The sequence below is a fragment of the Calidris pugnax genome, unplaced genomic scaffold (genome assembly GCF_001431845.1).
Source record: "Calidris pugnax isolate Ruff unplaced genomic scaffold, ASM143184v1 scaffold63, whole genome shotgun sequence".
In the NCBI taxonomy this organism is placed as follows: Eukaryota; Metazoa; Chordata; class Aves; order Charadriiformes; family Scolopacidae; genus Calidris; species Calidris pugnax.
The window spans coordinates 8,649,403-8,661,477 of NW_015090852.1; the positions used below are offsets into that span (position 1 = coordinate 8,649,403).

A 12,075-nucleotide genomic window follows, 5' to 3' on the forward strand; every position below is an offset into this window, starting at 1 on the left:
GATTTAAGATTTAATTTCAGGCAGGATCTGGCTCGCAGCAGCTAATAGGAAGAACTGTTACGCTACTCTGACAGCCATACTGAAAATTTAGTGTGTTTAATGCTTATATTTCCATGTTATGTTTCTGCTGTGGTGCGAGGCATTTGTGTGCATGGGCTGAATGAGATGCCCACTGATGTCAAATGATTTTTTGTCATTAGTTGCAGAAGCTAAGGCGAACGTAAGAGGGACTGTGGAAGCTTCATCTCGCCCACCAGTGTTTATTGCCATAAAGCAGGTTCTGCTGGTGAGCTCCAGTGAAGCGGCCACTCTTCTGTGGCTGTGCTGCCCCTGCACTCTGGGGTCTTGCCCCAGAGCTGAGTCGGCAAAGGAGAGCTCTGGTTTCCGTCTTCCCACCCTGCATGAACATGAGTGAATTTAACTTCTATTTCTCTGGTTACAAGCCTTTAATGTCGCAAGAGCATGAGCTTAATATAGTATCCTGGGCCACACTGCTAAGTTCACGTAGTCCAGAGACAAGAAGTGAATGAATGATAATGGCTGTTGCTTTCTTTTCTGTTTTTGCATTGATCTGACACTGTAAATGATGCGTTCCCTCCGGCTACCACAGCCATCCCTCGCTGGGAATGAAAAGCAATAGTACCCTGTTTGAAAAAACAATAACTTTGCATTAAAAACCCCTTAGATGTGACCTCAGCTGTGGTAAGAAATGTGAGCACTCAGTCCTCACCCATGGTCAATATTATATTTTCCCAGAAAACAGCTAGATTCCCCGAGATCCCAAGGGCTGTAGCTGATGGGGACGCAAGCCCTGGCAGTGATGGAGACCAGGAGACACAGGCTAAAGGCATTGGAGAGGCTGTGCCAAGCTGGCAGCTCCCTGCTTCACCTGCAGAGTGTGGCTCTGCCTTCCTGCCTGGGGAGACAGAAGTGACTTTTGGCTCTTAAATCTCTGAGTACATGGAGAATTCAACAAGTGCTCTGAGTTTCTATTAGCACTGGGGTTGGACAAAACTCAATACTTTGTGACAAATACCATAGCTAAGTGAGTTCGTTAAGAGAAAGTATGAAGTAGCAGCTTTGCCCTCAGAGGTGATGGAGCAATCCTTTCCCATTGCCCTCTGGTGCTCTGCTCACTCTGCTCACCACCTGCGCTGCGGCCAGGCATTGACCTGATGCTTTCAAATGTCCTTTCATGACCTGCCCCATCACTTTGTCCATATCAGTGTCTTTCAGCTTGTTGTAAGTTAGGGCATAATCTCTTGTGCCTATCTCTGACCACCTCCCTTTCCTTCTCATTTTTTGGAAAGCCCTTTTTTTATCCCACTTTCTTCTGTTTTTCTGGCTTTGCAGGCTCCCAGATCCTCCTTCTTTTATGAAATGCAAGAGCATAATAGCAGTAGTTCATGGTAGTTGGTATAAGAAAATCTAAATGCTAGAAAAATATACCTGAAATCAGAGCTGGTTGCATGATTTATTTTTTTAATTCAGATGTGTTTGAATATTTCCAATTAATGTATTCCAATACCTAAAAATAAAATTCTTTCTGAGAAAATTCCCATTTGTCTTGGTGTAAACCAGCGGAAGGATACAATCCAATTAAAAGGGAGAGCTCAGCAGAGGGCACATCTGCATGGCTGAAGTCAATGTCAAGGCTCCAATTGACTTTAGTGGGGTCAGGATTTCTCTAATAAAGGCTGCGCTGCTAAATCAAACTGCCTTGATTGCTTTCACTGGAAGCTCTGCTTGATTAGGCACAATGGAATTTGTACTGGGGAAAGGGATCAGGAGAGGGAGAGAGCACAACAGAAATCAGCCCTGGAAAAATAATCTGCTTTTAAGAGGTGACTGAGGCCTTATCAAATAGAGACTATTCAAGCAGTTACACCGTTAAAATGGCTATAATGGGGAAGGAGTGTTTCATTAATTATTCAACAGTAGGGAAATCTACATTTTGCCTCAGACTGACACTTTTTACCATCTGCTTAAAACCTGACTGTCTCAAAACAACTGTTATCAACATGGGGTTTTCCCCCCTTTTAGTGTAATCAATATGCTGAGCTTCCAGATTGTTTAAGGTGTCTAAGGTCCAAGTATAAGCATGCTGTTACAAATAGCTGATACTTATAATTGCTATTCATTTTCATACGTTTGATTGGCAGTTGGTTAGTACATTTGTTTTTCTCAGTTGTAATTGTGATCCAGCAGTGGCCTTGATCTTGCTAACTGTTATATCTGAGCTTAACTGCATTCCTGTAACTAATCCCAGTAGGCTCATTTTAAAAGGACATAGTGACTCAAATTCATGCCTAGTATAATTCTATTGAAATTAGCACTTTTCACCGGGGGTGAATTTATCTCAGTGTCTAGAAGTGCCCTTAAAGCACACAGAGGGCTCGTTAACAATGGGCCCTGAACATAACACAATTACACAGCTGAGCAGCCAGCCACCTAACTGCTGCCTTAGAAGGTGTCACTTAAATGAGTTTTTCAGGATGTTTCCCCCCGAAGGCTTCCCACCCCCTTCCTAGGAAAAAAACCCCAAACCAAACCCCTAGAAAAATCACAAGTGCTGGGTGAAGTTGTTGAGGGGGAATTGAGATTTATGCTAAACTCCCCGAGCAGCTTATCCTGAAAATGGGAAGAAAATTCAGACGCTTGCTTTCCTGGGCACTGAAATTCCAACACAAATTTAAACAGACACCTCTTGTATGCCACTGTCATGGTTTAACCCCAGCCAGCAACTAGGACCGTGCAGCCGCTCGCTCATCACCATCACCACCCCCCTGCCCCAGTAGGGCAGGGAGAGTGGGGGGAAAGGGGAAAAAAAAAACCCGTGGGTTGAGACAAAGACAGTTTAATAGAACAACAATGGAAAAGGAAAATAACAAAATAAAGTAATACAACACCAGTCGCCCTCACCACTCAGTGATTGGTTGCCCAGCCTGTCCCCAGCAGTGGCTGTGGATCATGGTCCCCTGGCCAACCCCCCTTTATATACTGAGCATGACATCTATGTATGGAATATGCTGTCGGCCAGCTTGTCCTGTCTATGCTCCCTCTCAGCTTCTGTGGAGAGCGAGCTGAAAAGTCCTTGACCCATGTAAAACATCACCTGGCAACAACTAAAGCCATATGCATTATCAGCACCATTCTCCTGCCAAACCCCAACCACAAAAGCTACTAGAAAGAAAATTAACCCAGCTGAAACCAGGACAGCCAAGTAATATTTCAAAGTCTACTTAATTGTAAATGAAACAGAAATTTGGGCCACTTGTATGGTGACTGTTGCAGCAGAGCACTGCCTGCCTCTCCAGTCATGCATTTTTTGATGGTTTGCTGTTGAGAAATGTGACATCCAAAAGCTGAGTATGGCTCTGCAGTTGGCTAATCTTCCATCCCTCCAACTACCACCCCGCAGTGTGCAGCCAAGACAAGGACGAGACCGTCTTCAGAATATAATCCTGCACAACTGGAGGCTGACATCTGATAAACTCTCTCCCTAGAGGCTTGTGCTGGCTGGCCGGTGACCCGGAGCCATGCCCCTGTGGGGCTGTGGGTCTAGCCGGCTGCAGGCCCTGCCACAGAGCTTCCACCCAGGGTTGGCAAAGGAGATGTTTCAAAGAAGGGGCAAAAGGCCATGCCAAACATTTGTAATGCTGTTCCTATCCAGAAAGGGAAGTTGATCACTTAGATCTATACAGCTCAACATTTTCCACACTCTGATTTTGGAGAAAATGGTGGTAGACTGGTCATACTATTAAAAGTATTCATGTAATTTTTAATTGCAGAGGAAAATGACATTGCAAGCATATCATTGTACATGTCCATTTATTTGTATCCTTTCCTCTCAGATTAATGAATTTGTAGGTTCTCTCTCTCACCCTTGCACAACTGGCTGGGTTTCTGAGCTAGGAATTGGATCTCAATCAGAAATTGCCATTAAGGCAGGGTTTAGGCAGCTTAGCAACAGCTGAATAGCACCTTATCAGCTGTGCTAAAAGACAGCACATTTCAACACCCAGGTGGTTGGAACGTGCTTTTGTCTTTTCAGATTCATGGCAGGCTCTTTGCATATGCAGCACCTGCAGCCACCAGCTCCTGAGTGATTGCTGTCCTTGTTTCTGCTGTCTCCTGCTGATAAATGTCCCAGCTGGTAAAGTTAAAGGCACAGATTAGCAGTGTAGTACCCATCGTTCTGAATAGTACTGAATTAGTGCAAACGCTTGCATTTATAACACAAAAAGTATTTGAAGAAGAAACCCAAACCCCTTTACTTCCATATGAAGATGATGTTGGCAAACTAGCAGGGCAGAAAAATTTGCAGAAGACTTGCCAATCACCTTGAGTAATGCAACTAATAACTTTGTGTGAGATCAGTAAAGTTTCCCTATATTTATATACATGCTTTGCTTTTGTTTACGTTATTTTAACATCTTACGCAGCCCCAAACACTCCAAGAACAGCCTTCAGACAAGTTTAACCTAACCTGTATTCACTCAGACACTCAACAGGGACATCTGCAAGCCCGCATGAATCCTGTTTGAGGAGGTTTGGTTTAGCATGACTGGCTCAGGGCTTCCTGAGCAGTTAAGCTCTGGCTGGGCCACCTGGCCACCATTAGTCTCCCAGGAGACTAAAGACTGGCTTCTGGGGATGGCTGATGGTTTGCTTTGCATCACCTCGGGCAGTGTGCTGTATGCCTTGGAGGGCTCCTCGGTGGTCAGCCTGGTGCTCAGTAGTCCTACCTGTTCATACTTGGCTCCTGCTCCAGGTCCTGGATCCCAGCACAGCTCCTCTGCTGCCAGCCCTTTGCCTGGCCCCTGCCCACGCTCTGGCTGCCCTTCTGTACCTCCTTGGGAAAAGGGAAGTAAAAGCCAACAAATCAACCCCTGTAATCCAGCCTGTGTTTGTCTGTATGTCCCGCTTGTAAATCCAGTGAAGGAGGCAATATGACTGCAGCTCTTTGAGAAAGGAACGGACGACTCTGCCTTGGAGCGAGGGAAAATATCTTGGTTGAGATTTCAGCTTCAGATTCTGCTGCAGTTCATGCTGACAGGCTGGTTTTGCTGGGGAGTGATTTGTGCTGGTCATACTTGTGTTTTTCTGTTGTTACTTACTGGTGTGTTTTCACTCCTTAAAAAAAAATTCTTTGCGTCAGTTTAGCTAATTTGGATATGAAGCCTTTTGATATCATATAAACATTTATTGCTATTAAAATTGTGCCTATGGTATTTGCATTTTCAGGCTGTTGTGTAACGTGATGGTTAATCTGAGAGACTAAGGGCAGTGCTGTGGTATGGCACACGGGTGGTTCGATCCCAACGGACTATGGAAATATGAATAAAGAGCCACCTAACTCTCTAGCCCCTGCTGATCCACAGCATAGGCTTGGCCCAGCCTCACTAGACCAGCAATACCCAAGTACACTCGCTTATGAAAGGCTGAAGAAAAAAAAAAAAAGGAAGCAGAATGTTCTGAAATATTTATATTCTTTATTCTTGAGGAGAGACAAGCATGGGTAACATTAGAGATGAAGCCGCACTGCCTGCTGAAGTGTTTAGAAATATTTTGCCTGCTGAGTTCTCTGAAAATAAATTTGAATGTTTTGTTCTTAAAAATCATTAATATTTTTGACTTGTAGGCATAAAAGGAATCTTTTATTTACCAGACTTAGATTAGTATGTAAATACAGATCTAACATTCTAAGTGGGAAACTGGAACAGTGTCTCAGAGATTTATTGTAACGGTTAACATGACACAAGACTAGAGACTGATAGTAAATTTTGCCTTTAGGATATGAATTACTTAATACTATTAATTTTAAGATAAATATTCTATTAGTAACAGAGTTATAAACATTACTCTAGATATTCTTTCACAGTTTAAGTGGATATTTCATGCATGGAGCTTTTCAGTTTTTCCAAACTTTAGGTAGAGTGAGGATTTTTTTATTTTAATGTGAAGGTTTTTTCCCTGGATTTCTGTATATTGAGACCTCATCCAGCACAGTGTTTCCTGCAAGTGTCACACTTCCAGTGATTGATCCCTTCTTCCAACAGTGCAGGAAAATCCTTCTGGATTCTCCGTTCTGGGTCCCAAATAGACTATGAAAACATAAAAATAGCTTTTCTTTGCTCTAGGGCTTACTTGTGCCAATTTCTAGCTTTTCCCATTCATATATCACTTATATGCACTTGAATGACTCTTCATAAAAAGATCACTTTCTTGTCAGCTAGGACCACAAATCCAATTTTTGTCAGTGTCTCCTTTCCTTCTATCTTGAGTCAAGAGGGGAGTTTTTGCTGCCCTGTAACCCTGTCATCTGATCTGGTTTTGCATTAAAAATAATCCTCTGGCTTGAGAACAACCAATGGAAGACATGAAATGGAGATGAACTGTGGGAAGGGGATAAGAAACAGGTATATTGCTTAGAGGTGTGAAAAAAATCAAAGAAAATTGAACAAGACCTACGAAATAACAAGGAAGGTTATGATTTTATTTACTGTTTCAAGTTGCTTGGATTCTTAGGAAACCAGCCTTTTTGATTATTTTAGTTAAAATATGTAATAAGTAGGACATGACAGCTTCCTTTTTTCTGACCTTAAATGTTTTCCTTATCATAAATGCCATGGCTGCCCGCTGGCAGGAGGCGAGAGGCCGGCTGGCAGAGTCTTCCTTCTCTTTTTGTTCAGCACAAACAGGTGGTACACCACCAGCTTATTCCTTTTGTATGAATGGTTTTTAGAAAGCTGAAAACTTGGGCTTCTGTAAAGCAAATATCCTATTTTAGAAATTCAACATAGGATTCTGGACCCAGTAAAATGGGACAATTTTCTGTTGACTTCAATGAAAAGGAGATTTCTGACAGGGGAGGCAAGCCAACGCCTTCAAGTCTTAGGACAATTATTTGGGAGGCAGCTGTTAAGGCTAGGAAGTCTGTTTGACTGCTTTAATGTCTTATTTTGACATTGACTGGTCTAGATGGATCTTCCCTTGCAGCATCACTGAATAGGCTTCTCAAACGTTCAAATGCATTTTATGCATTCAGGCAATTTTCTACTAAAACTAGTATCTTGGTGTTCTTTTGGTGTGTTAGCATTTAGAATTCCTCTCAGTTTATAATTATCTATACATTTATATATCATGTTCTCTGCATCATTCAGGTCTCTACTGAAAAGTAAATTGAATGCAGATTCCTGTTCAACTCAGTTCCATACATCCTCCCAGCTTATTATTTTACCTTTTATTGTTTTTCTTTTGTTTTCAGTGCTTCATTTACATTTCAGGTCACTTGTCTATGACGTCTTCTGTGCAAACTTGAAATAGTTTTCTTAAAGTGAAATATATTGCTTTACTGAAATTCAGAAGGATTGTTATTTTAGAATGTTTCATTTTTTAAAAGTCTATCTGCTTTGTAGTATGAGACTTTGCATAATAACACTAACAAATAATTAATAAGCAATCAATTAAAAGTAGCACTGCTTTTCCACTTTCTGCCACAAAGTTCCTGAAGTAGTTCTGAAACTGGAGCCCATAGCAATGGGATACAGCCAGATGCATCTGGGCGAGCTTGATCCACGTTGATACTGATTTTCAGCCGCAGACAGAAACTACTGAAGAATTCTGGTCGGTGATCTTCCCCTCATTTACTTTTACTGCAAGAGAAGCAGGCTACTTAAGAAATGCTGGACTCTGGCCACCTCCGTATTATTCCCATCCAGCCAAAAAGAGCGGCTCGAGGGAGGCTTCTGGCCAGGAGCCACAGTAGCCCAATGCATTTCCAAATGGGAGGAAGATACAAATAGCTGAGACACAAGACAGCATGCTGCTGCTCGCCTGCACGCTGTGTGTAGCTGAATTTTCTTACTGATATAATTAAGTGGGTCTAATTGAGACACTTTGAGTGTGAGACACTGTTCGGGGCTGGCTCAGCCAACACACGGGTCTTTAGTACCCATGAACGAGGGCAGTTCTTCACTTAGGCTTGCACCGCTTTCTCCAGTAGCATTGAAATATGCACTCAAGCACAATTGTCAGAAGGCCGGAAAACTTTAAGCGCCAGAACTGATGAACCCATTGGTGAATAAGGGAAAAAGTAGGGAATAAGGGAAAAGGAAGTGTGGAGTGATGCTCTTTGGAAAGAGATCCACCAGGGTGTTATCCTTGTTCAGCACCTCGTACAAAGGGGCTGAGGGGCACTATGGTATCTGTAATAGTAATCGAAAACCAGCCAATGTATGTATATTTTTGGTGGGTTTTTAAAGAATTAATCTATTTATTTCTCTATTTCCCTCCAACCTGAGCAGTGTAAGTAATTTAAACACAGCAAGTATGCTGATGGTGGGAAATAATTATTTCAGAAAGCTTGTAAATATGTCTTCATAAAACAGAGTTTCTTTTTTTGAAAGAAAGAAATAAGAAAAGAGCTGCAAAGTTGCCACCTTCATAGGATGCAGCATAGGGTAAGAGTAAAGAAAACAAATTTATGATGATGTCTCCAGTAAGGAGACAGTTGTCTCCTGGAAGGAGAGAAAAACCATACAAAAGCTATTTTTGCATGCCTTTCAGTGTACAATTCTCCTTCGGACTTGCTTTTCTTTTCATAGAGGTTTCTTTTTTTGTATTTATGTTGCTGTTTTGCAGCATTTTGAAAGTGGGAATCTATGTCTACAATGTTAGTTGTTTCTCTATAAAAATCTGAAAATAAAACTGCTTCAGTGAACAGCTTATTGATGCGTTAAGAAAACAAGTATGTGACATACATTGAACCTTTTGGGTAATTTAAACAGATCTGTCGGGTTCATGAATACCAGCCTGTGCTAGTGAAACTGGAGATGGACTGAGTCCAGGTTGAATCCTCCAACCAGATATATTTTTAAGCAATTTCAGGAGTATGAGGAAAAGAATTGGATGGAAAGAGCTCAAAATTCTAGTAGGTTGGAATTCCAGCAGATGGTTCATTTGAAGTACTTGATATTTGAACTAAAGGGTTTTGGGTTTTTTGTGTCTATTAATAGCAAAAAATAAGTCAATGTAAAAGTAGCTCTTGACCACAAACAAATTTAGGACTAAGAGAAAAATGGAACCCCTTCCAATAAATGACTGTGGGCAACATAGGAAGCTGAAGAAGGTTGTGAAGGGTATTGTGAGAGAGGAGGAAAGTGAATGTGCAGATGTTCCTGAACCTCAGCAGCAGTCAGCCTGCTGCTCTAGTGAGGCTGTGCTGACCACTGGTTTTGGCTCTGAATCCATTTGTCCCTTCCCTCCTCTCAACCATCAACTCTTGGTAGAGAGTTAGTTTTCTGGAATTTATGTGGATATATGGATTCTTCTCCATTTGGAGGCATGTCACTCAGTTGATTACATGAGATACAGCAGAGGAATAAACCCATGTTGCATGAAATTTAGCTCCTATTGCAGTATAACAGCCTATAACTTATAAATAATTTAAAACTGCAGTCTAGGTTTTGAAGATATTTAGAATTCCAACCATCACCTTTAAAGTATACATATTCTTTGGATGTAAAGTTGGATTAAGGAGTATTGGATTGCTCCTATTAAACCACGTAAAAGATTAGATCCATTTGAGCAAGTAGCCTGAAGCACTTATGTTGCTCTTTATGAATCAGAACACTGCTCGTTTTCCTTTATTTCTGTGAAGGCATCCCAAAAGTTTATGTTTCTTTCAGGGTGCTGTACCACTCACTGATCCTGGCTGGAGGCAGCCGAAGTGGGGATGTAGATAACGTAGTGCAGATGTTTTTCTGTTTCTTTTATCTGTTTTTTTCCTCTGCCTTCTGCATTTGCTTCAGTGTTACGGTTGTTGTCAGTCTGACAGTGGATAGCTTGTGGGCGCGACTGAATCCTCACCCACTTATCACTTCATGTTTAACTTGTCACAGATAAAAAATATGTTACTATGAGACAGTGTTTTATTGTGTTCTTGATCAAACTGCTCTGATGTTCATTTTGATGGATGATGATATTCAAATGATCGCAGTGCCGGCTGATAATTTCAGTCCCTTTTTGTTGAAGTTAGGATTTATATTCTCTCTAATTCTGCCTGGTTGTAGGCGGTCTGGTACTTTGGTAGCAAGCTTATGTTGTGAACTTCCATCTCCCCCAGCTGCTCAGGCACATAACAATTGAGCTGTTGTCCTCATTAGTCAGAGGCACCTGTTACCGGTGGCCAAGTGTTTGGGCTGAGGTGGTTAAATAGAGAATTCCCACCTCTCCTCAGAAATGGGAGCCGTATGGGCTGCAGCTGCAGGTAGGCAGGGAGGGCTTTCTGAGGGCAGAGAAGGAAGCCTTGCTAAGGCAGCTCAACCCAAAGGCATGCTCTCCCTTCTAAGAGTTATTTTGAAGAGTTTAAGTTCAGCTGTACTACCTCTAATCCTTTGAAATTAGGATTTTTATTCACGCAAAACCACTTACTGCTAATTGGAGTTTCTATTCTTGTTAAAATGCATTTCTGCTTGGACAGGCAGGCCGGCATAGGGCTTTGTGACCTTTCTCTGTGTCTTTCTCTGTGTCTTCTGGCCAAAGCTGGAAGCCTCTTCAACTTGCGAGCCCAGCTAAGACAAGCAGAGGTCTGAAAAGCAAGCTGGCTGCTTGTGACTTCATGCATCTTTTGGAGATGCTGTTCCCAGATGTCCTTGAGCAACATTTGTGCCTCTAATTAGGTAGTAAGTCACACCTATCTCATCCCGTCATCTGCTGGGTGATGGCACAGGTGTTACGGATGGTGGAGCTGGATCCTTCTCATTTTCAGAAGGCCACGTTTTTCTTTTTGGCTGACTGCACTGCGAAGCAGTGAGGTGTCCTGTGGCATGTTCTGCAGCCCTGCACTCAGGATCCGAAGTTAATACCACTGTCTGCTCAGGAAAATGCCTGGAATAGCAGACATATCACCTGTTTAAAAAAATAAAAACTTGAAGCAGCATTTATGCTTACTGAAACATGTGAATCACTTGCATGTTTTTAAAATAAATTCTCAGAACTTCTGTATTAATTCTTTCAGAAATTATTAAAAGCGTTTGTGGGGTTATTCTGAGCTCAGAAAGCAGCAAGCATCAGGCTTTTAACAGAGGAGATGTGAAAACCAGGGATAGTAGCAGGCCATCTTGAACAGTCACGTTAGTTTCCTGCTGTTAGAAGGCTTTCTCATCCTGGACTGTGAAGTTTTTCTTCCCCCAGAAACTACCCATTAAGATTACTGTAAAAGTGTTTCCTGTTTTGGTTTTTTGTTTTGTATTGGGTTTTTTTTGGGTTTTTTTTTGTTTTTGTTTTTTTTTTTCTTTTTTTAAATGAACACTTTAATAGAGGAGGAAAACAGTTTTTGTATTCCTTTAAGTAAGCTTCCAGTGCTGCTTCAGAAAAACACTTTAATAGAGGAGAAAAACAGTTTTTGTGTTCTTTTAAGTAAGCTTCCAGTGCTGCTTCAGAAATCCAAAGAAAAGAATAGCTTTTGAGATGCAGATGATACAGTGAACTGTGGTGTTTGTATTGTCCCTTTTTGGAGTTTGTCACCTTCAGTAACTTAAAATCGCTTGTGTATTTTACTTGAAGTTGCCTGAGTGCACGTTGGAAGCTATTAGGTTATTTCTTTTTCAACATTATCTAAAGTGCAAATAAAGTTGAAGTCACTTTTGGGGAGGACAGAGGGGAAAACAGCGCTGTGCCAGGCCGTGTTCTCTGCCATTTCTGGACAGAGCCGAGACAGCACCTTCCACGGCTCCTGCCAGCCTGCTCCGCTGCCCCCGCCCGAGCCTTTAGCCGTTTTCTTAGCTTTTAGTAAAAGACTGAAACCGGAGCAGCCCGTGACACGATGCCGTTTCACGTACCGCCCGCTGCAGCAGCCGCCGGAGCCCCGCGGGCGCTGTGTTTACGCCCTGAGCGCAGAAGGCGCGGAGCCCCTCCAGCTTCCAGAGCCGCCCGCGGAGGGCCGGGGGGCGGCGGGGCCCTACCCCGCGCTCGCCCCTGGAGGGAGGCCGCCCCCGGGTGCCCGGGGACAGGTACCCGGCACGGAGGGAGGCCGGGGGGCGGGCGGGCGCCGCCTCCCGGGGCGGAGCG

At 42.7% G+C, this 12,075-nt stretch overlaps 1 protein-coding gene across 1 annotated transcript in view; it reads left to right on the forward strand.

Annotated features, from left to right (window-relative positions):
- The first annotated feature begins 9,082 nt into the window (after positions 1–9,082).
- Positions 9,083–12,075, forward strand: part of VAV3 (vav guanine nucleotide exchange factor 3) — a 168,790-nt gene continuing 165,797 nt past the window's right edge. The window contains exons 1-2 of the mRNA XM_014943349.1: positions 9,083–9,215; positions 11,629–11,992. Coding sequence (XP_014798835.1) covers positions 9,083–9,215; positions 11,629–11,992 — 497 coding nt within the window. The remainder of the gene's footprint in view (positions 9,216–11,628; positions 11,993–12,075) is intronic.